Source organism: Heterocephalus glaber, unplaced genomic scaffold (genome assembly GCF_053883595.1).
Source record: "Heterocephalus glaber isolate CG9 unplaced genomic scaffold, H.glaber_assembly_v1.0 deba00001429, whole genome shotgun sequence".
Lineage (NCBI taxonomy): Eukaryota > Metazoa > Chordata > Mammalia > Rodentia > Bathyergidae > Heterocephalus > Heterocephalus glaber.
Window position 1 is genome coordinate 34,033,427 of NW_028258294.1, and position 24,212 is coordinate 34,057,638.

At 50.8% G+C, this 24,212-nt stretch overlaps 1 protein-coding gene across 2 annotated transcripts; it reads right to left on the reverse strand.

Moving 5' to 3' along the window:
- Positions 1 to 10,089: 10,089 nt before the first annotated feature.
- Positions 10,090 to 22,697, reverse strand: Scn2b (sodium voltage-gated channel beta subunit 2). 2 transcript variants are annotated; one of them, XM_004856690.3, is made up of 4 exons: positions 22,439 to 22,697; positions 14,869 to 15,035; positions 14,406 to 14,616; positions 10,090 to 13,805 (listed from the first exon to the last, which is right to left on the reverse strand). In XM_004856690.3, exons 1-4 carry the CDS (start codon positions 22,506 to 22,508, stop codon positions 13,606 to 13,608), a joined length of 648 nt encoding a protein of 215 aa, XP_004856747.2. In that variant the 5' UTR covers positions 22,509 to 22,697; the 3' UTR covers positions 10,090 to 13,605. The 2 variants fall into 2 exon arrangements, with proteins under 2 accessions (XP_004856747.2, XP_004856748.2); XM_004856691.4 differs by lacking the exon at positions 22,439 to 22,697 and adding an exon at positions 22,246 to 22,375.
- Between the last annotated feature and the right edge of the window lie 1,515 nt (positions 22,698 to 24,212).

Here is a 24,212-nt window from a genome sequence, read left to right on the forward strand (position 1 = left end):
GACCGGCATGGGCACCCCGCTCCCTGTCCAGACGGGCTGGACTGCTGCGGTTTGGCACTGCAGGCCTGGCCCAGAGCCGCCCGCAGCATCCCAAGAGCTGAGCGGCCAATTAAGAGCATAGTTTAGGGGAGAGTAGAGCTGGAGCTTTTTGGTTGTTACAAGACTGTTTTGTTTTGCTTAGAAAACACAGGCGCTGTAGCTGCTCCTTCTCCGGGGACGAGCGTCCGCAGCGGCATGTGCCCGCTTGCCCGCTGTGCCCGCCGCCTCGCTGCCCCCGAGCAGGACGCGGCAGCCAGGAACTTGGGCCCGCCCCCTTTGGCTGCGGAGCTGATGAGCTGCTTTGAGTACGGGGAAGGGGGCTTCCCAAGGCGAATTGCCCCTGCCCACCGCCATTGCTTCACACAGTCTGGTCCTGGTGCGGGAGCTGGCCAGGTGCTAACCCATCCCGTCTGGCGCGCGGCCGGAGCCCCATTTCACCCTCCCACAGTTCTGCCCCCCCCCCCGGCGATCCCCCGAAGTCACCCCCTTGGAACCGACCAGCAGAAACTCCCTCCGTCTCCCTTTTGAGGTGGGGTGAAGAAGCCCAGGGTCACAACCAGGTCAGAGGGCGGCTGAGGTGACATTTGGACAGTCCTGAGTTAAGAGTGAGCAGTGCGCTTTGAGGTGGGGGTTCAGTGAATACCATGGGGGTCCTCCTCAGCACCCCTGCCCAGCATCCAGGCCTCCTTCCAGTACAGATCCTCTGCTGTCCGGAGAACTGCTCCAGCTTGGAAATCGTCCCTGCTTCCTGGTCTGGCCCCACTGCAGGCAGGCCACCCATCTTCTCAAACCTGGGTCCCTGAGTTGAGCCTTCCAGACCCTTGAAGTGTAGGCAGAATGAGAAGGCCTGTGTGAACTTGGGGAGAGTTTTGTTACCTTCTTCTCTATCATTGTTAGAGCTGTACAGTGGCTCTGGTGTCCACTATTTGTAGTAACTGTAGGACCCTGGGCAGGTCACACAACCTTCTTGAGAAGTCTTTGCTCTTCACCTGCCAGATGGTGGACAACACATGATATTCACCTCACAGGACTATCAAGAGCAATACAACGGATGAATCAGTGAGTGCTTACCAGAGAAACAGATTTAATGCAAGATATACAAATATATAAGAACTTACAAGATTGGCTTACAGTGGCTGCCCACAGAGTCAGATGTGGAAGAGTGCTTAAGGACTGTCTGCACTGGAGAACTGAAGGATCCAGTCAAAGGCCTGGAGCTCACTGTAGTGTCCCATGCCAGTCTGTATCAGGAGACCTAAGGGTCTGTACTGGAAGGCTGAAGATGATGTCCAAGGTTAAAACGAAGACTGGAGCTCCTCCAAGGAAAGCTCCTCCTTCCTTCTTCACTTCTCCTTTATACTATTTAGATGACAAGCCCACCTAGGGTGGGTCTTCTGTCTTCAGTAAATCCCCTCAGCCACACCCAGAACTATGCTGATCCAATTTAGTTGGGTGTTTCTTACTTAAATTGACACAATCCATTAACCATAACAAGGGATGACCAAAAAATAGTGTGTTTAAATAAAAATGTATTACAGTAAAAAAACACATTGCCATTAACCCCCTTCAAAATACTCCCCACTGTTTCGAACACACTTACCCTATTGCTTTTGCCACTTTCTGAAGCCTCTCTGGAAGTCCTTTCTCATGATTGTCATTATGAAGTCTTATAAAAAAAATACTGTGAATAATTCTGCTAAGTGTCATCCAATGGGAAAGACAGGTTCACACACACACACACACACACACACACACAAATTACGGTATGTCTTCATCCATTTTAGTCACCCGAGTGTGTCATCGTGTGACTTCTGATTCTTCCCCAAAGTCAAAATGACCATGAAAAGCAAATGTTTTGAGTCAGTTTGGGACACTGAGACAGCTACTACAGTGCAAATAAAGATACTCACAAGAGGACTTCCAGAACTGCTTCAGAAAGTGGCAAGAACAATCGGATAAATGCATTTGAAACAATGAGGATGTCTTTTGAGAAGGATTAATGGCAATGTATCTTTTACTATAATTTAAAATTTTAAACATTCACCACAGTTTGTGATCACGTTGTACATACTACCATCAACCCTGACCTCCAGATTTGAGGTCCTCTTGCTGACCCTCCTCTGGCCATGCCTCTCCTCACTGGACAATGAATCCATAGGACCACAGGCAAGGCATGCACCTCCTCCTCTTCCAGACTGTACCCAGAACCCTAGACCCTAGAGTTACCTGCTCAAACACCTGAGCCAGCCTTTTTCCAGATCTACCCTCTGAAAGCTGACCACACCAGGCATGCACTCAGAGGCCTGAAAAGTGGCCAAAGGACAGCTGTCTGCAGGTGATGGAGAAGGGATAGAACTTGATCTGCAGATGGAGCATTCCCAGCATGCATGAGAGCCCCTGTTGCTCCAGGGCCAGAGAGGAGAGTAGACTAGGGAATAGTCTAAAAGGTCCTATTTTGGACCTTGTCTTCCAGGTCATCACAAAGGAAAACATGAATCAAAGGTAGGAGATAAAAGATCAACTTGACAATTTATAATCCTGATTTATAACTTATATTTAGACCTATATCCCATTTTCATTTTTACTCTTTCCCCAGACTTCATAAACATCAGAAATAGATCTGGCTTTGAAGGCTAAATGAGATGCTATGGCATGGAGAAGTGCTTAGCAAAGTGATAGGCACAGGGTGAACACACAGTACATTTGAGATCAAAGAGGTCTGTGGCCTCAGAAGTCATGACTCTGTGTGCAGGACTGCAGGCTTGCTCTCTCCTTCCCCCCAGGAGGCCCCTACACTGCACTAACAGGGCTGGCTTCCTCAGTGCCTGCTTTATTTTTACTACAGGGTCATGTTTCTCAGAGGAGTAGGCTGAGGTGAGAGAGGAGGTGAGCCAAAGGGAAGGAAAGTGACCCCTGCCCAAAAGGGGAGGGAAGGGAAATAGAGCTCAGGTTTATCTTTAGATCCTGGTACAGAAAAAGGGGGGCAGTTTCCTCTGGTGCCCTCTCCCCTCCTGTCTCATTGCTCACAGCTTCTCGGAGCTGGAAGGATCCTTAGGAAATCCCCATGGCTCGGATGAAGAGATGGGCCCAGAGAGGTAGAATATGTGGCCCAAGGTCACCTAGAAAGTTACCAGTAAAGGCAGAGGTGGAATCTTTCCCATATTTGGTTTTCCTGTTCCACACACCCAGCTTTCCTCTAAAGAACACCAGCAGGGCTCCACCGCCTCTGGACTGAAAGAGTGCTTGGGAAATGCATTAGTGGCTAGAGGACTTCTAAATTTATAGAGCACTTTTCTCAAAAATTATCAGAAACCTGGCCCATTGATTAGCTTAGAGGCTCCTCCAGAAGATGCCAGGGAAGAGGGTGGCAAAAGTCAGGGTTCCTTCTCCCTCACCTTTGGAAAACTCTGCAGGAGCCTCCTGAGTTCATCCCCTTTCTGCCCAGCTCAAGAGCCCCTAGTCGCTGGGGGATGGGAAGGGATCCCAGTAGCTTGACTCCTTCCTCTCCACCTGCAGAAAATTCCTCCAGGAGCAGTGGGCATGGTGTCTGGGGACAAGTCCCCAAGCTGGGGCCTGACAGGTCATATTCCTGGGGATACAATAATGCACTCAGGTCTGGGTGCCCTGGCTCAGAAATACCTGGAAAAGTAAGCTTTTAGGGATGCAGAAATAAATTGAGCCCATGCCAAGGAGCTGCCAGAAAACTGTCCGTTCTCAGTCTGGCAGAGACAGGCTTGGATTAAAGAGGGAGGAGACTGTTTTCATGGAGTTCCAAGTGGGGTTCTTTGAAGCAGTTATCACAACTGTCTTCTCCAAAACTGGGCAACCCACAAAGATGGTCACTTCCTGCTTTGGATCATTCCAAGGGGCTGGATTGGATGGAGGAAGAAAAGTGGGTCCCTGTTTCCAGGTGGGGTTGCCTGGAGAGGAGCCAGTGTAAGGGGGAGGTAGTGTGGACCGTAATGGGGACCGAACCCCACAGCAGCCAACCTCAAAGCTGCTCTTCCACAAGAAGGGACTTCTCACAGAGCGCGGAGTGGGATCACCTTCTACAGGCGACCAGGACAAGCGGATGGAAGGCTGCCTCCCAGTCAGTCCTCAGCGAGCTGGCCAAGCCCCAGTGCAGGGAGGAAGGGTAACGGAGAAAGGGAGACCGCGGATGGACTGGTCTCGGAGCTATTTCGAGAGGAGTTCCTCCTAAGTAGCAGGAGCCTGGCAGGGAGCCTCCTTGCCCTCTGGCTCCCCTAATGCCTTTGCCTGCCTCCTCCCTCTCCCGCCTCCTCCCCCAGAAACCCTCTCGCTCCCATCAGGGCATTGCGGATAACCACTGGGCTCCCGGAACCAGAGTGCAATCTGCAGGGAGTGCACCCCACAACCCCACCTCTCAGCTCTTCTCTGGCCTCAGATCAACACCAAGAGCTGAATCTGTGCCTCACCTACCCTGCTACCCTCTGCTTGCAAACAGGGTTCAGCCACAGGATGGTGGAACTGCAGGCACGACATTCTTCTCATTAAAGTTAAATGCCCACAAATCCTTCCGCCACTTGGGTCAGGGTTGGACAGACACTACTTGGACCATTGTTTGGGAGCCCTCTTCTAGTGCACCTAGGTCTGTCCTCTGCCCCTCCTGGTCCTCTCCTCCAGCTCCCACTCAACATCCACTGAAGTTTGGCAGGTGCGGAGGGGGTTAACAGGACAGCATGCACCAAACCAACCTGCAGCCACGTGGCCTAGCAGGCCCACAAGGAACGCTGCTGCTACAGGGCCACCCCAGCCTGCGCTGGCTCCCAGAGTCCCTCTGGAATTGCCAAGTTAGTGTAAAGGTAAACTCTGACTCCTCCTCCCAGAAGTAGTCTCATTTCTTCTCACCTATTTCCACTCTCTAAGAGCTCTGGGCACAGGCAGATAGGATGCCATCTTCTCCATCCCTCCCTCCTGCTTTTTCTGCTTTCCACCAGGTTCTGTTCAAACAACCTCTCTGGCAAAGGGGGATGGGAAGCCCCAGACAGATGAGCTCATTGGAAGGAGGAGAGCAGAAGGAGGAGGGAGCTAAACATCCTGACCAGAGAGATGCTCCCCGGACAGTCCCAGGCTGGAGAGGGGTGTGTGCCCACTCCCAGGAGCGGGCATGTGATTCGCTTGTGCCGCTCAGAGACAGGGTGAGTCCTGAACATCTCTTTATTTGGGGTCACATTGGGGTGGGGTTTGAAGCCCCCTGGGGTAGAGTCTTGACCACTCTACCCAGCACCCCAGAACTGTAGTCACCTCTCTGTTTCAAGGGGCCATGTTCCCCTACTCCTCATCAACGGAGGAGGGGGGCTCAGGAGGTGGGGGCTGGAGGCATCAGGGAGGTTTGTCACTCATTGCAGCTACAGCCCATGGGACTAGCATATCTGCTGATGGCCAGATGTCCCTCTGAACCTCTGGACCGGTCCTGCCCCTGAGACAGAAGTACGAAGTGGTGTGAATGCCAGGCAGCAGGACTTCCTAACTGTTCGGGTTCCAGTTTGTCCCCTACGAACATTTTAGTGTGGGAGCGGGGGGGGGGGGCGTTAAAAAGTGAGGCGAGGGAAGATTGTGGATTAGAAGAGGAGACCCTGCAGAGGAAGAGAAGGGGGGAGACAGAGACAGGGAGATTGGCGGGGGGGGGGGGGGGGGGGCGCTGGGAGCAATGAAGAGTCTTCCGGGCATGGAAGGCAACTTCAGGAAGTTGAAGTGCGGCTCAGGCTGAGGAGGAGGGGTGAAGACAGAGAGAGAGCGAGCTAGTGGGTGAAGAGGATTCCTAGGCTTTCTGTAAGAAGGGAGAGGAGCTACAAACCAAGAGGAAAGGGGTGGCAGCAGAGACCCAGCCTTTTGCACAGAGCCTGATCGAAGGACCAGGCCAGGCAGGGGTGGGAAAGCTTTGCCCCTGCTCCCAGACCCTTAGCCTTGCTTAGCAGCCCATGGTCCTGCTGAATGAAGGTAGCTCGAGAGTTGCCCTTCCCCCAGCCGCCCCTCAGTCTCTGGACCGTAGGAGCCAGTGCACTGCCCTTTCTGCTGCTATGATGTGATGACTCCGGATTCATGCAGCCCTGCGTTTGGATTGACCTTGGCAATTTTCCAGCCATGTCACCTTGTTTGTATGCACACTTAATGCAGCAGAGCCCCAGTTTCCTCCTCTGTTAAAATGAGAAAGAAATGCACATTTCAGGGCTTGTTCTGAGGATTAGGTAGACTGATGGACATAAAATACCTCATTCAGTGCCAGGCACAGGATGGTTCCTCAATAAATAGAGGTTGTTCCTATTGGTCTGGGCAACTGTCATTTTCCAGCCTTTTCCAGGGGAACATGAAGACCTGCAAGATCTTCGAAGTGGAAGACCACAGTGTGTGTGCTGGGGGGCAGGGGTGGCTGACCTGCAATGCTGAGACCTCAAGGAGGAGGTAGCAGAGAAGACTTTTCTCTTTTGTATATGGTCATGCCTGGAAAGACAGGAATCTTTGTCCTGACTAGTGGGCCAAGGAAGGCAAGTTAGGCTTGACCTGATCTTTGGCAAGAAGCCCCCAAGGGCACCTGGCTTCAAATGTCCCACCCTCTCCTGGCCTATTTCTAACTGTATACAGGTGTTTGTCAACACCTCCCACTGCACCATTGATGAGTCAGGTAAAGAATTAGGTAAAGGAGTACAAGAGTACAGAGGTGGCCTGGGACAGACCATGATGAGTAAGATGGCAAAGGGACAGGCATAAGTCAGTCATATTTATCTTCAGGTGAGCAAAAGTTGCCCTACTTTTATCATTTGAGTCCTAATATGAGGACCGCCAAGGGCCATTGTCAGTTATCTTAAAGGCTATCTAAAAGTATCCTCTGATATATGAATCTCTAGACAACCCCCCAAGCTATGCTTAAATACCTTCTGGGATGGGGATCTCATTCCTTCCAGAAACTCAGCTGTCTGCACTGCTCTCTGCCTTATGCTGGATCAATAGCTGCTCTGCCAGAGATCTCAATGTTTCGCCTTAGGGCAGAATGGAACAATGATCCTTCTCCTCTGCAGCCACAGCCCCTGACACTGTATGGGCCAACAACTGGGAGGTACACCTTCCCTCCTGGCTGAACACACTCTCTTCCTATGCTCTTTGGCCCTGTGGAGGGGCTCTCAATTTATGAGGCAGACAGTTCCTACTTCCCTTGTCCCTAGTCTCTTTGCCATCTGTTCACAAGGGACTTGTCCCAGCTGAGATGCAGAGGCAGCTATGGTTGAGATAAAGGCGACCCTGCCTGGGCTGTCAGGAAGAACCCCAAGTAGCCTGGCTGAGTGTCCAGTGTCCCTTCCCCAGTGCCTCCTAGACTCTCAAGGTCCTATTGCCAGAGAAAAAGAAATGCTGCCTCCACAGGCCACCTAATCCCCCACCTCAAGCTCCTCTACTCTCCTACTTCAGCTCATCCGTCCCCACCGCCTCCACCCTTTCTCCCATTTTTTGCCAGAGGTCTCCTCACTCCTAGAGGGGAATGGTGCCCTAGGCTAGACCCCCCGGGGACCTTTCCCACCAAGTCTGCATGCTGTGTCAGGGTGTAGGATATGGGTCTCAGTTGGGCGTCCCTACCCCAGCCACCTGGAACTCTCATGCCCTGGGCAGCTGGAGCCTCTCCTGGAAGGTGGTTGGCACCCAGGCATCTCTACGGTACTAGGAATCCAGGGATGACTAGAACCTGGCAGCCTTCACAGTATGAATCTGTAAAGTGGAGGCAAGCCCCCAGGGCTCTCTGAGAAGAATCCTTACAGAGCCCCATGCCCCCAAGGTACCAGCAGAGAAGGCATGGAGACTTAGTGGGCTCGTCCTCCTGTCCTGCATCCAGCTGACCAAGCTGCATCCCACCAGGCACTGCCTGCTTCCCTCACCTGAAGTATTTGGATGGCACCTCTACCCCTGAAAGATGAGAGGGAGGCATGGGAAGGAACATATGTACAAATCAACATGAGGAAGCCATATTAACACTGTAGGAGTGGGACTCTGCAAAGTGAGGCTAAAGATATGCATCTTCTTGCCCATGGACAACAGGTCAGTCTCAGGAAGATCTTTATCTGGGGAAGAGTCTTGGTTCCAGTCATTAGCCAGCTATGTGATTTTAAGCAAATTATTTCACTCTCCAAAAATCTGAGCCCTTGAGGACACATGAGTGAGCGCCTCTAATAGATCGACTCTGGACAGCAGGGGAGAGAAGCCAGGAGCCTGAGCCAGGGTGTGTTGCTGTATTGAGTTGTGCCAAGTGCTAGACCAAGCACTAGGTGTGGGCTGTGGGAGGAACAGCAAGCAGACTCGAAGATCTTGTCTTTGTGTTTGATGCAGCATATGGCCTTAAGCAAGTTCTAGTCCAGAGTTTCCCCTTCAAGACAGTGATGGCGGCTGGGGATTTAGCTCAGTGGTTTTCTCGCCTGCTGCGCAAACACAAGGACCTGAGTTTGATCCCCAGTACCAAAAAAAAAAGACAGTGATGGGACCAGGTATTCCATGGAGCTCTCCCCAACTCCTTCTGGCCCAGATTCCTATCTCACTATGGCCATTCCAGTGGCCCAGGGGAGTGAAGAGGCAGTGGGGATTGTCCTCATACAGGTACCTGTACCTTAGTTGAGGGACACAGGAAGCCAGTGGCCAATTCTGAGTATCAAGGTAAGAGTTAGTCTTTCCTCCAAAGTCAGCCCACCCTGCAATAAAACTACCCCCACCCTGTCCCAAGCAGGCCAAAGAATATCAATTTAGGGGAGTACTTATACACTTTTTTTTTGGTACTGGGTATCAAACTCAGAACCTTTTGCTTGCGAGGCAGGCGACAGAACCACTGAGGTTAATCCCCAGCAATTTAGGGAGTATTTAAGCCAAACCCCTCCCAGAAGCCAGACCTAGCCTATGTCCTCCTCATGTCCTTGGAGAAAAGTCAGATGAGGAAGATGCTGCTGGCCTAGCTGAATTTCAGAGTCCTGTGTTCACCCTGGAAGGAACGAAACAGACTGCTTGATGCTCGGCCCATGCCCCTTGCCTCACTTTCCATATCTGTTAAATACAGAAGCACCCTCCTGGATCTCCCATTCTTGGGAGAACTCTGGGCTCTAGGAACCGGACATCCTTCTAAACCCAGGTCCATTGGTCCTGCTAAGTACCAGCTGCCTTTGCTTAATGCTGCTGCCTGCTTTCTGGTATCTTGCTCAGGAAGCAACTGCAGTAGTTTTAGGTTTTAGGTCAGCCAATCCTCCTGAATTCCTAGCATTCCTGATCACCAGCCACTGGTAAGGGCCTCTGGGTCACCAGGGAGCAAACAGAAAGGAAACTGTTCAGTATCTCCTTGCCATTTGGCAATTTTTTTTTTTTTTTTTGCCATTCAGCCATTTGAAGCTTTGCTTATCTGTCAAGCCTCCTAAGCAAAGCTTTGTGTGTGTGTGTGTGTGTGTGTGTGTGTGTGTGTGTGTGTGTGTTCTGGAGCCTCTGGCCAGAAGGTTGGCTTTGACTGTGAACTTCTCAAAGCTGATTCAGCACTATGTAAATAGGATCCAGAAGTACGTATGTGGATGTGACAGGAGCAACCTGGCTCTCCCCACAAGCCACTCTCCTCCAGAAAGTTACACGAGGGCAGACTCTGACCAGCTGTCGCCTATTTTTCTGGAGTCCAGAGACTGCATAAGAGCTGCCTGCCTAGTTAGACACCATTGAGAGAAAGATGGCCCATCTGTCCGTGGAAAGAATAAGCAACATCCCCAGAATAGTCAGCCTTGGGTGCTAAAGGGTTGTCTTTATCCCAGAAATAACCAAGAGCCCTCCCAGAAGCAGGAGTTCAGCCACCCTGTCCCTGGGTGCTTCCCATGATAGGCAGAGTCCCCCAAGGCTCTGGGAAGGTGAGAGGATGAAACATCTGTAGATGATAGTAGAGTAGGTTGACCTTAGAGATCTTTAGATGACAGATCTGTCTGTGTCGATGGAATTACCAGAAAAAGGAGCACCAGGAATCCCCATCAGGCTCCTGGCAAAGCCTCAACATACCCTACTCTGCACCTCTGAAAAAAGCCACAAGAGATATTCAGGGGAGACAGTATGTTTATTGCAGTCAACAGACACAAGCAATCACAAGCTACAGTAGAAACTCATTCTGCTCTCAGAAGCAGATACATCCCAGCAGTCAGGTCACAAAGGATTGTTTAAACTTCTCTCCCCTTCCAAACACCCCTTCCAACCACCACACAGCAACTAAAGCCTAGATGTGCATAAATTCTTCTTATGCAGCTGTGTTTTCCCCTCCAAGTGCACAGAAAGCGGTAAGAACATTCTACAATTTGCCTTTGGTGAATCAACTCAAAGCACTGAAAAGTGATTACCCCTCCCCCCACAATGTAACTTTTGGGGTGGGTGTAGTGAGATGTTTTACATTTGTATATATAATATATCTATATCTATATAGAGAGGCTATGTACAAATGCATCAGCAAGCTTCAGTAAAGGAAGACATCAGCAAGAGGCACAGCAAGGGACACAGGCTGTCTATCCTTAAGACACAAGTAGGAAGGAAGATTCTTTGACTCATCATCCCTTCCTGTGGTCTAGGACTATCTTTTTGAACCTGGCCAGGATTTCCACTTGTCTACCTGCTTATGCTTAACTCAGCCTTGTAAATATTTACCAGCCCAACCTCCCCAAGGAGACTCACAGAGAAAAATATGGATCCTATCAGCTTTTCCTTTTTAGAAAGTGGGAATAACTGTGGTGAGTCCATAGCTAGAGGGGCAGATAGCTATTTCCAAGGCCAGTTCCAAGGCACCTCAAGGCATTTCAGTCCTGAAAAATTGTGCTTTGTTCTTGTAAGCTAAACCCCACAGGTTAGCCAGCCCATCTCCCTTTGCAGTGGCCCTTAATTAGAAGGAAGAGACACATGGGGGGTGATGGGGTTCTGAGAGAGGAGAGGCAGAGCCAACAGACTGAAGCCAGCAGAGCGCAGTGGTGGGAGCATGCAGCCAGGAGTGGGGCTTGAACCCCACACTGCAGAAGAGGAACAGCTTACTGGCATAAGCTCGGAAGCAGGGCAGAGCAATGGCTGCTGTGCAAACATCTCACTGGCTTCCCACCTCGACTCACAGAAGCCCCATTTTGCTCCCGACCTCTGTTCTCAGGGGAGGCAGCTTTGAGACTTCCAGAAAAGGACCTGAGAGGCTCAAGAAGAAAGTGCATGTGAGGCCAAGCACCTGGGACAGGGACAGCTCGGGCCCTGGGGACCATGGACAGGCATTGCTCTTCCTGGGCCCCACCTGATCAGGGCAGAGAGAGAAGGACAAAACCTCAGAAGTCTTGAAGGAGAGTTAGAACTTCTTAGAACGAACCTAAGGAATTTTGTAAATAATCCCTCTAAAATCTTATGAGCCTTGGAAAAAGAAAATTTCCCGACATCAGCACAGATCCTCACTTGTCCTAGGAGGGGAGGAGACACACAAGGTGACTAAATAATGAAACCTGTCAGCTGCAGTAGTGCATACCACCATCCTTGGTCTCAGCTGGCTCGAGGTGCCCACCATCCACCTCTCTGGCCCCAGCTGGTTGCCTTGAAGGATGGGCAGCATCCACCTGCTCTGGGCATCCTGGTGGCTTAGTCCACCCCATTGGCAGTGTGTTGATTGGCAGTTAGGTACTGAGCTGATGAGTTTAGTTTTCCCAAAGGGCTGGACTTGCCTCACCCAGGATTTCTCTGGCTGGTTGCCTGTCCCTGACTCCAAGCCTACTCTTCCTGGCCTCTGCATCCCTGTTTCAACTTGTGCCTGCCTTCTTCCCTTTCTAAGTCCCTGATTTTAGAATCTCTTCCTTCTCTTCAACTTTCATCTGGAAGCAATGGCTACAGAGGCAGAAGTAAATGCACGAAAAATTAATCTTGATCCTACAGTGCTGACCTGGCAGTCTCCAATTCTGTTATGGCTTTGTGTGTGTCCCTGGCACCCAGCACAGGGCCTGGCACAGAGCAGATGCTCAGTAAATGGTTGTTGAGCTGAAGTGAATTAAGCTGAATCTCCCATACACTACTGCCCTCTCTCCAAATTGGCTATCTGATAGGTAGAGGCAGGGACTGGTCCCGAAACCATCACCATCCCTTGCTACCTCTGTCCTCTGTTCCCAGACTGTTCCCTGCCCTGGACACCTAACTCCCTGAGCTGACAGGGGCTGGGCTCCTGGGAGAGGAGCAAGGCTGAGTGAGCACCCTCACCCCACCTTCCTCATCTACCAGGCCCTAGAGGCCTGCCCACCAGAAAAACTATGGCTCTATTGATTAAAAATGGAGGTCCAGGTGCTAGAGAAGGAGGCAGGACCCTCGGTCTCCCATCACATGGAGCCTCCACTCCCTGGCCCCCCACACCCACGTAAGAGACCTGACTAACCTCTGAAGGTTCTCTGAGTTGGCAGTTTCTGACCCAATCTTTCTCCCTCTCTTCAGGCTTAAGCGATTCTGCTTTAATATGAGTAAAATGGCAGTGAAAGTTGGCTCCCACAAGTGCTACTTTCTTCCTCACAAAGAAAGCTGCTGGAGCAGAGGGGGAAGGGAGCAAGTGACAGGCTCCAGGTGGGCCAAGGCCAGCCCCAGGGCTCCATGGCTCCCCGGCCCCTCTCACACTTCCCTCCAGCCTTCCCATCCTCCCTCTTGCCAAAGCCAGATGGAAACCTTACTGAAGGCACTGGAAAAGTCTAAACCCAAGGCCTGAATCTTGGCTCCTCTTGGTCCAGATAAAGGTGGTGGCCCTGTTAGAGAAGGCAGCCTGAAGCCAAGCCCTTTAATAATAGAGCCCCACTCGTCAGCCCCTCAGCCAGCTTTGACTCTGGTCTCCTGGTCCTTAGCAGGGAAAGCAGGACCCTACCTGGAGCAGCTTCTCCAGTACTGTCCTCGACAACATCCTGAAGAGGTCAGTAGCCAACAGCAAACCAAGAGCCTCCTAAGGGAGCAGCTAACAATGGAGATGAGGGCCAGAACAGAGTTCTCCAGGCCAAGATTTGTGCCAGGTTTGCCTCAGCCCTAGCTTTCTTCAGTGTCCTAGAATTGCACAATCACCCCTTTAATGTGCCCTTCCCCAGATTATGGACACCCTCTCACCCACAGCCTGAAGGGCTGCTCTGGGCTGCGAGGAGCCCAAGGGGCAAAGCAAGGGCACAGCCAAGGTCTTCTCGAGGCAGCTCCAGGCAACACCAGAGAGCCAAGATCCCCACCCCAGACCCACCCCAGGCGGCAGGACAGCTGACTTCCTCCAGCCCTGCCCGTCCTTGACACCCTCTTTCAGGGACCCCCAGACATGCCTCCTGCCTCCTCTCAGGGCCTGGCAGGGTGAGGCCCCTTTCTCCTCTCCCCAGGGCCCACACATCCTGGATGCCATGGCAGGTTCTCAGATGGAAGAGAGGTGGGTCGCTCTCGGTGCAGGGTGTAGGGTACGAAGTGAGGGGTGCAGGAGCCCCCAGGGGTGTCCTGGGGTCCTGTTCAGGAGAAGCACACCAAGAGAGGGCAGGCAGGGTCACACGTACAGGGAGAGTGGGCGGAGGCAAGACACAGGGAGGGGCCGCAGGGATGGCCCCATTACTTGGCACCGTCGTCTGCATTGCCTTCGCAGTCCGTCTTGCCCTCCTCCTCGGTCTTCAAGTCATCCGTGCTTAGCTTCTGCTCTTTTTTCCTCCTCACACACTTGACCACCATCAGCACCAAGATGACCACAGCCAGGAAGCCCCCCACGGAGGCACCCACAATGACCGCCACCGTGGAGTCCCGCTCAGGGGGCTCTGGGGAAGGAAAGAAAGCAGACCCACTGAGCTTGGGGGCTGAAAGGGGGCCCCCTCTGCCACCCTTGCTCCCCTACAGAACGTGTCTGGGGTGGGAGAGTCCTGGCTTTACCCTCTGGATAGGACTTGAGCAAAGGCCTAATACCAACTCAAACAGAGGAGTTGTTAGAATGAAGTACTTCAGAGCATGGACTTTGAGATCAAAGAGACCTAAGTTTGAGTCCTGATTGTACGATTTATGAATTGTGGGACCATAGGTAACTTATCCTTTCTAACCTCAGTTTCCTCATCTGTAAAATGGGGATACTAATTGTACTTCCCTTATGAGGTTTTTATGAGGATGAAGTGAAATACAGCCTACAGAGTTTACTTCAGACTGAGATGTAGTAACCATCTAATAACTGAAAGCTACCATTATTTTTAAGGTTGTGATCATGATCAGTATCATTCTAAAGACGCTGAGACCTGTTCCCTTAAGGGCCAGAGGGAAGAGAGTGGGTGCCTTCCACTCAGCTCAAGCTGTGCCTCCACCCTCAGGAGAAGACAGCCTCCCACGTTCCCTGAGCTGACCCTGGAGAGGGTCAGGGCCCCAACCCTCACCTTCCAGGAGGACCTGCAGGTAGATCTTGCCGTGGCCCCGGTGTCGGTCGGGTGGGTTGGTGACATAGCAGTTGTAGATGCCCTCATCTTCCAGCTGCACACTTCTCAGTGTTACTGACACATCATATTTGCTCGGGTTCCCGGAGAACTCCACGCGGTCTCGGAACCTGTCCAGCTTCAGGTTAATGATCTTCATGCGGAACTGGAGGAACTACGGAATGGAGTAGGGGACAGGGTGGGCACCTGGATGCTTGGGGAGCTACAGGCATGGTGGGGAAGCCAGCTTCTCCCATGTCCCCTTTTATCTGGGAAGAGAGGCAGTTACTCCCCAAAGGGCCACCGAGACGTGGTGCTTGCCTGGTGTCAAAGTCCTCTGCAGCAGATGACCCACCCAGTTCTCCGGAGCCCCGCTCCCAGCAGACCCAAAGATGGAAAGGTGACCTCCCCGCACCCTGGCACTCACCATCTCTTCGGAACAGTTGCTGCATTCCTGGTATGTCCAGTTCAGGGAAAACTGCTTGTGGTTCACGGTGTAGCAGGAGTTGAAGGTGCAAGATAGGCGGGCATCAGAACCATTGAGGATACTGAGGGTGGTAGGGACCGTGACTTCCATGCCCCGCCCTGATGGCACTGCAGACAAAGCCAGGAGCTGGTGAGGATTCTGGCTGACGGGGCCAGGAAAGGGCAAGCCCCTGTAGCCAGTTAGGAGAGGGGAGGGGAGGCAGAGACAAGCTGTAGGCAGCCACCTGGGTCTCATATTGCTGCAGTTAGGCCGGAGGTGGGGTTCAGGAGAAACAAAGCCATGGGAGTGCCAGGTGTGTTCCCTGAGGTCAAGGGGCACAGAGCAGTTGAGAGTGAAGAGAGATCAAATGGACTATCAAGCCAGGGACGGCCAGATGGCTCCCAGCCTTTTCCAAGACTACTTCTGGGTAGCCCTTCTACCTGCCCTTGTTCATTAGGTTTCATTGTGCTTGCCTCAGTTTCCCCTTTTGTCTCCATGTCTTCCTGACCATCTCTGCTGAGCCAAAGCCCTTCCAGCTGAGGCTGCTGTGCCCCCCCATGGGACAGGCAGCTGAGGAAAAATGGGGACGAAGAAGGCCTCATTCGCTTTCTGTGCCCAGGGACAGGGAAAGCAGTGTCCTAGCACTGCACAACCCCCCCCCACACACACACACACATTGTCCCCAGCCTCCAATGGGGAGGAAAGAGGGCAGAGGCGCCTTGCTAGGAGAGAGCTGTCCCAGAAGAGGCACTATTCTAAGGACCAGCTGATGGGCCTGCAGGGACAGGAGTCAATCTTGAAGCTGGCAGTTGTGGAAACACCACAGCAAGGAGTTGATACAGGCTGACAAGTGGCAGAGTGGTAAGCACAGGTCCTGTGGGGTTCTGGGAGAGGCCCCGACTTGGGCCAGGAGACACAAGGGCTGATCCGAGAAAGGCCCAGCCACTCTGGCATTCTAAGCAGTACAGGGCCTATGGGAAGGAAGTGATACACACAGGACACAGCAGTCAAGGACACATCCACTTTCAGGGTCACGAAAATACCTTCTTAAATGTCATACTCAGGTATCTCACTTGCTCCACCCTACCGAACCCTGATTCCAAGATTCTCTGCCAATATTATCAAAGCCTCATCCCAAAAGATTAACTTAATATTAACAGGTATCAATGGAAGAGTGCTTGCCTAGCTTGCACAAGGCATGGTTCACTTCCTAGCACCACACATACACACACAATCATTATCAGTAACATTCAGCATATTCATTACTCATTTACTAAATATCTATAAATTGCCTACTATGTGCAAGGCACTTAGTCTAGGCTCTAGGGGTCACCATGAAGCAGACACGGCTTATAGTCTGGTGAGAGGGACAAACAGTAACAAGAAAAAGGTAAGAATGAGATTGTAGGGAGTGATCCATGGCGTGGGTTCTGGGGACTGAGACAGGCAGAGAAGAGTGGTTTTATTTGAGGTGGTCTGGAAAGGTAGATGTCAGAGGGAAATGTCCAGCAGAGCCCAGCTCAAGTGAGGGAGGGGGCCATTTGAAGTTTTGAGGGAACTGAGGTCCACAGCAAGGGGAGCACTGAGGGCAAAGTCCCATTGGCTGGAACAACCTTCATGTATCTGAAGCAGAACAAGCAGAAGGATTAAGGGGTGAATGGCGAGGCCTGAGGTCAGAGCACGAGGCTGGGACTGGACCAGAAAAGGGCAGAACATAGAGTTAGGGTACATGCTTCTGAGTGTAGTCACTAGAGGGTTCGAGGATGGGTTGGGGGAGCGGGTAAGGCTGGAATTACAGCCCTTCATATGGGGACAACATAGACGGGGGAGGGGGTTATCGATTAGACTTGGATTCCATTCCAGCTCAGCCGCCATCTGCTGGCAGAAGGAAAGTGAGTAGCTCCTCCACCTCTCTATGCCACAGCCTCCTCCCTGCAAAACACACCAGAGATGCCCTTCTTGGGATTGTTATGATAACTAAAGCAAGAAGGATATGCTCAACAAATGGTGGCTGTTATTATCTTGCAATCTCCTCAAGTTCTGCCTCATGGACAAGAAAGGCTTTGGAGGAGCATGGAGTCTCAGCCCGGGGGCACATTGGAGACCGACCCCTCGAGCCTTGGGATTCTCCCAGATCTGGAAAAGGGCTCAGACTGCAGGGCCCCTAGTCTTCAAACTGATTGCACAAAACTGCTGGAGCCTTCCCCAGAAGCAGCAGCCCTGGAGCCTGGGAGCAGGGAAACTCAAGCTGGCCAGGGCACCCTTCTACTCAGCCTCTTGCCAGAGGCAAGAGGCAGGGCCAGATAGCAGGACTTATGGACAGGAGATGCTCTGAAGTACTGGCCCCTTCACTGAGCCCTGGATGGAGGGACAGGTAGTGGACTTCACTCGCAGGGCAAGGACAGCAGGTACTCACAAGTGCTCATTAGGGGAGCACCAGCCAGGGAGGCTGAGTGGGCCCCACAGGAGGAACAAAGCGAAGTTCTCATCCCCTGGCCTTTCATTCTGATAGCGGCTGGCCCAGCACCAGGCAAGGAGGAGGTGTGCAGAAAATACCAACACCGCCCCCACTCTGCAGAGGCTGAGAAATCTGCAGGAAGGAGCTTATGGAGGCTTGTCCTGAGTTTACCTTCTGTCCCAGTAATGCCCTGCCTCTCTAGGCCCTTCCCTTGGAAGGGCTGCAACCTTCCCAGGGACCCCTGAACAAAAAGGAAGTGTTCTGTCACATCTGGCTGGCCTTTTGGATTCCACCCTCCTGGGACCTCTGTCCAACTGCAGCAACCCCAGGCAGCACTCTGGGTTCACACTGGAACCCTACCCAACAGTTGCCTCTATTTTTAAGGGACCAGCACCCTACCGCTTCGTAAAGAGGACAGAGCCCTAGGGAGCAAGAGGTCTTTCCTAGCTGGCTGTGGGGCAGAGAGAGCTGCAATGCAGGGTGCTCCTGTTCATCCTCCCTGCCAGAGGCACCAGGCTGGAAACGGGTGCCCTCTAGCGGTCACAGAGGTCAAGCATCAACTCCCTTCTGAGGAAAGGAAGAGTCACCAAACCAGAGGATGCCAGAGCTGAGAGAACCCCAGCATTTGTAGATCTAGTGCCATGATTGTACCTCAGAGGAAAGAGAGACCATGGGAGAGACACACAGAGAATAGGAATAAGCCGAGGCCAAACTCAAGGTTCCTGACTGCTAGTCCAAGATGCAGTTCATCAGAATCCCAGAGGCTCTGGGATGAGAGGCCTCGGGTCTTCTACCAGTCCAAGACCCCATTAAAGATCAGGAAACCTTTGCTCAAGGTCAGAGATGTGAGCAGCATCCTGGACTCTTGATTAACTCTGCTGCTTCAGGGAGGCAGTAGATCCAGGCCCACAGAGAGGCCTTCTAATAAACACAGATGCCCACAAAGTGCTGACGAGGGGGAAGCACTGGATCCCCATTTGGTGTGTTACCTTGTCTATACTCGCAGTGACCCTGTTTTCTCCCCCACTTTCCAGGTGAGAAAATAGAACACAGAGCTGTTAAATGAATAGCCCAGATTCACAGCTAGTACATGACAAAGCTAAAATTTGAACCTGTACTGCCTGGCTCCAGACAGGGTAGAGGGGTCAAACCTGCATGGGGATGTGATTGTCGTTCCAAGGCATCCCAGAGGACAGGTCTCCTGCAGTCTCTATGACAGGCCCAGCCTTGTAACTTCAGGTTCCCAGCTCCAGGCAGGCTGACCATCAGGGAATGGTCCTATTTAAATGAAACTCCCCAAAAGGGAGCCACTTTTCTATAGTCCCCTTTGGACAAGGCCTGTGGTCTGAGTCTCCTGATTTCCTTCTCACAGAAAGGAAATCGTCAACAGGGATGCAGTAAGGATGTGACTTCTGCTCTTAGCTCCAAAACATCACCAGTGCTGGGTACCCTCTCCAAGGTACACCTGGCCCCCATGGGCCATATGTCACCCATTGTTCTACCTGGCTCATCTCGCAAAGATCATGAAAATTTATTCATCTGCCAAACACTCTTTCAGAGACTGGAAGTCAGTTCCCATCACTCCTCTTTCCAACCCTATAGCATCCTATGAGGTAGGTTTATATTATTCTTTGTTAAGAAAAAAAAAAGTAACTGAGCAGAAAAATTGTCTCCTGAGCAGCCCCTGCCCCTCAGGCACGTGTGACATCCAGCCCATGTCCTCATTTGCTCTGCCTTACCATCCAGACTCTCCCTCCCTGGGGTCTCCCTCCATCCCCAGCCCTCGTGTAGCCAGGAGCAACTGGGGCTCATCATTCTTCAGCTCCAAACCTCCAGTGGCACCTTGCTGCTTTCAGGACCAAGTCCAGGCTCTGGCAAGGAGATGGCACAGCTCCCAAGCCCTTTATCTGGGACCAACCTAAACCCAGTCTCATCTCCTGCCAACTCCCATCCCTCCATCCCTTCACTTCAGAGACCCCAGAGTTCTGACTCTTCCTACACACACTGCCCTCTTGCCCCCTCCAGGTCTTTGCACATGATTTTGCTTCAGGATGGGGAGCTCATTCACCCTCTGCCCTGGAGTTCTCCCACATATCCCTTAGATGCCGCTCATAAAGCATAGCGTGGATGCCAGCTTCCCAAGTGTTCTGTCCCCTCGTCAGCCCTGTTCCTCTCTTCCCTGTTCTTCATTCTGACTTGGAGGCAGAGTAGTGTATTACCAAGACAGGGGCTCTAGTGCTCATCTGATCTTAGGCAACATAGGTAATTTTCCAACAAGTCTTTTTGTCATCTGTCATTTAGAAGACAACAATAGGACCTGCCTTCTGGGGACATTGTGAAGACTAAATGACCCCTACATGTATAAGGCTCAGCACATGCCTGACACACACCCCTTGACAAAAGGTAGCTGATCTTATCACTGTTGTTGCTGATATTATTACAGTGCATAAAATAAAATGTTGTATTGCTATTACTTGTTTATGTCCCTCAAGAGGCTTTGAGGAACTGACTCTTACTCATCATAGTATCTCTGGCCCCCACAACAAAATGTACTCAATAAAATTCCGTGGAAAGCCAGGCATGGTGGCACATGCCTATAATCCTAACACTAGGAAGGTTGAGGCAGGAGATCACTGTGAGTTCAAGGCTACCCTGGGCTACACATTGAGTTCAAGGCCAGCCTGAACTACATGGTGAGACCCTGTCTCAAAACAAACAAAAAAAATTGTTGACAGAAAGGGAAACATTTTCCCCTCTATGTCTAGGTGCCTCTGCCCAGCAGATATGTGCAATGGGCCTGAATGAGGACAAGACTTCACTTTGCAAGCCTCCCTTTCCATAACCTAGACTTTGGTAACAGGACCATAGCTGCAGAGTCAATAGTCTTGAGTAAAACTCCAAGGAGCCCAACCATTCAGAAAGTTTCTCACTAAAAATTAGACTCCTCTGCTCATGCCATGGTTACAGCCAGTTGCCCAACCTTCTCTTTCTCTTCACCAGTTCTACAATCATCACTACAGGCCCCACCCCTGGCAGTCCCCTCCCTCCACATCCATGGCATCTCTTCATCCCAGTGACTGACGTTGCTACCACCACAGAAGTTTCATTGTCCACACTCCTCATAGCCTTGAGGTGCCAGAGGCCGTCAGGTTCAAATTCAAAGTCTTCCTCCTCTACTCGGGTTTGGTGTGGTTTTGGTTTCCTCCCCACAGCCCTCACAGCCTCTACATCCAGATTTCTTTATCCCAGGCTCCAAAGTTTCTGGTCCTGGTCTGGTCCTGGTCCTGGCCTCTTGCTTTCTTCACTTGGAAATGGCTCTCATAGGGATGTAGCTCAGTGGCACCACACTTGCCTCGCAAGCACAAGGTCCTGAGTTCCATCCCCAGTACAAAAAAAAAAAAGAGAAATAGCTCTCACAAGTCATCTTCCTTTTTCATAGAAAGCTCTTCCTAACTCCTGAAAGAAGGTGTCTATCCTTCATCTCCAGGCCACTCACCTAATTTCCTCCTCTTTGCCTACACTTGGGATTCTTGGGTCAATTACTGTTAACATGGCAGCACCACTTCTTGAACATTGGGTCAGTAGAGTCCAGCATTTGCTGAAGCCAGACACACAGGAGTTCAAATCTCAGCTCCACTTTATGCCAGTCATGTGACCTTATTGGACAAATTACTCGTCTGTCCCTCTGTTTCCTCCTTACAACATGCATGTAATAACAGTATCTATTTCCAACAATTGCTGTGAGCACTAAACATAGCTCTGTGCCTGGGCTCATGAAAAGCCCTCCCACCTGCTTCTGGAAATCCACCAACTCTCACATCCTGGGTCAGCAGTTATCCATTGCTGACACTGCTATGTGCAGGTTGCAAACACACCAGAAGGAGGCACTGTCCAGCTTACCCATGAGAGCCTTGAGGTTCACAGGAGCTGAGTAACTTGCCTGTGGTTATTGAGCAATAACCTGGGGTTAATGTCAAGCTTCTACAACATTTCCGCTCTGTTGCTAATGTGCCAGCTAACTCAGCAAAGCTAATAGACCTTATGGTGCAGGCTGCCAGGGGCTCTCGTGACTCTGGTTAGCACTTCTGCCCAATACCCAGCTCATCATGCCACAGAGAAAGAGAGAGGGAGACTTGATACAGGGAACATTCCCACTGGCAATCCTTGGACTTGACCCTTGGTCACTGCAGCAGCAATGAATAAGTTAAGGAGCAAGAATGAAGCTATCTATAAAAAGCTCCCAAATAACTTTCTAGCCCACCTGCCCACCAGGAAGTCTATGAGTGGTCAAATATGAAATTGACATCAGGGGCCACTGCAGAGGACCTTGAGCTAGATGGAGCTGGACAGTTCTAAGACGGCTTTGCAAAGGCCCCAGCCTCACGCAGCCCCGAGTTCCTTCCCTTCCCCTGAATCTCTTCCCCTGCTCCCTCTTCCCTTCCCTCTGGCCCCAGCTGGAGGTGCCTTTGGCACCAGTGCCTGCCTCAGCCCTCCTTCTCCCCACTCGGGGATTGCTCCTCAAGCCTGCCTCCCACCCATTCTCACACATATTCCGACAAATCAGGGCCAAAGACTTTCAGGACACCAGACCCAGACTCAACTTTCTGCCCCCAACTCTCCCAAACACTGTATTTTAATTCCCTAAAATCCACCAGATTTCAAGGATTCAGGTTCACAAAAGAAGTCCTTCAAAGAAGCACTAAGTCCGAAGACCCTACATCCACAGCAGTAAAAAATTAAAATTAAAAAATCCACCAAGACTCCGCATATCACCCTACCCTCTGCCCTACCCCCCACAAGGGTCCACTTAGGGAAATCCAAGAAAAATCACCTCCCTTGACAATTTTCACCCCACAGCAACACTCAGACCCCGACCCAACCTTTCTGCGACCGAGTAGTTCCAGCAGTATGCAGTCTGGGCGAGGTCCCTGCAGTCCCCTACACCTCCCTTCCCAAGGACACGGAGGGAAGCGCTAACACTGTCTCTCTTCCTTTCTGCCCCCTGCCCCCCCTCCTCTTCCAGTTGTTGCGCCTCAGAACCCTCGGGAGCATGCAGATGTGGGTCTAACTTACCCAAAGTGAAAAAGAGACTGAGCCCCGTGAGACTGAAGGCAGGGCGAGGTAGCCAGGCATCCCTGCGCATTTTCACAGACTGAGATGTTAGGCGAGTGGGCTAGGGGAGAGGCGGGTTTGAGGGACCAAGGACTACAGGGGAGGAATGGTTAGATGCTAAAGAAGAAAATGCACGGATGTACTTCAAAGACATACACAACATCAAGGAAGCTTTATTTCCATCTCTCTAATATGGCCGACCTGTATGTGGCTGCTAAAAAGAGAGAGGGGGAGTGTGTAATGGAGAGAAAAAGGGGGATAGGGTAAATACTATGGTTGGTGGATTTCAAAAAGCAAGTGGGAGGGCATAAAAAAGTCTTTCTGCAAAGAACAAAAGTTGCCAGGAATTTTTGCCCCCTGAAACAAGAACTAAAGCAAATACTCCTTCATTTGGAATGATTTTTAGATTTAAAAACTATTAGAAGAATCCATTTATTTCAAAGCTGCTATAAGGGGAGAGACTTTTTTCATCATTTAAAAAACATTCCCCAAAAAAGGCCAAAAAAGGAAATATTTGTTTTTGTATTATTTTGAAAGGGTTCAGGCAAGTGAGTTGGAGAGAATTTCAGGAAGTAATGATTTCCTCATTATTCTAGTATTTCCACAGAAAACAGAACAAAGAAAGCTTGTGCAGAAACATCAAGAGATTTTACATAAACCCTTGGGGGACCCTGATTCAAACACATCAACAAGAAAAACATTTTTTAGACAATTGGGGGTAAAATAAATATGGCCTGGGTACTAGATTATATTAGTGAATAATTCTTAATTTTGTGCCATGTGATTAAAAATATAATGTGGTTATATTCTCCAGAGTCTTTATTGGTTAAAGATACACACTGGAGCATTTACAGGTGAAATGATATGAAGTTGGAATCTGCTTTAAAATATTCCAGGAAAAAAATAGAAAGAAAGAGAGAGAGAGAGGTGGGGGGGGGGAGGACAGAAGGAAGAAAGAGAACTACATGTCATCACAGTAGATAGCTTGATAGTCCAAACTAACTGGTGATGGGTAAAGCATTCATTATCTAGTTTCCTCTTCTTTTTGTGTATATTCAAAACATTTCTTTTGAAAGGGGAAGGATATAGTAGGCTTAATGACATAAGTGGGAGAATTGAGGTGAGGGCATAGCAAGGTGGTAGTCAAGTAGAATACAGGTTCTCCTGCAGCAACGCTATGCATTTGCAAAGGGCCAGCCATGTGCTAAAGAGGGAGCAACACATGCTTTTAGGCACTAATTTGGGACAAGTACTTGATATATAGTATCTCAATTTTTTTTGTTGTTACTGGGGATCGAACTCAGGACGTTGCGCTTGCAAGGCAGGCGGCAGAACCACTGAGCTAAATCCCTAGCCCTAGTATCTCAATTTAATCTTAACCCTGAGATATTCTTTCTTTCTTTCTTCTTTCTTTCTTTCTTTCTTTCTGCCACCCCCCTTTTAATTTTAAATGAGGAAAAAGAGGCTTCTAGGACTTAATTCGCCCATTCACACATGGTAATTAGGGGCCAGGATTTAAATCAAGGCCTGGGTGAATCACTGGATATTTCCAGTACTCCACATTGCTCATTACCCAGGGATGGAGACAGGGAACCAGCCCTGCGGTTGTTTAGAGGCCCAGGGAAGAAAAGATTAGGAGGACAGATGAAGCAGTTGGCATCTGTGGGTGCATAATGAAGGTGCAAAGGGGAAGAATGTGGAGGAACAAAATGGGAGTCCTGCATGGTGCCTGGCA

What these genes read in the sequence shown, in the direction of transcription:
- Scn2b (XM_004856690.3), bottom strand. Translation starts at nt 22,508, where the DNA reads ATGCGCAGGGATGCCTGGCTACCTCGCCCTGCCTTCAGTCTCACGGGG. An exon ending in CAGTCTCTTTTTCACTTTGG is followed by an intron (nt 15,036 to 22,438) that starts GTAAGTTAGACC and finishes CTTTGTCTGCAG; the next exon opens with TGCCATCAGGGCGGGGCATG. An exon ending in CCTGCAGGTCCTCCTGGAAG is followed by an intron (nt 13,806 to 14,405) that starts GTGAGGGTTGGG and finishes TTCCTTCCCCAG; the next exon opens with AGCCCCCTGAGCGGGACTCC.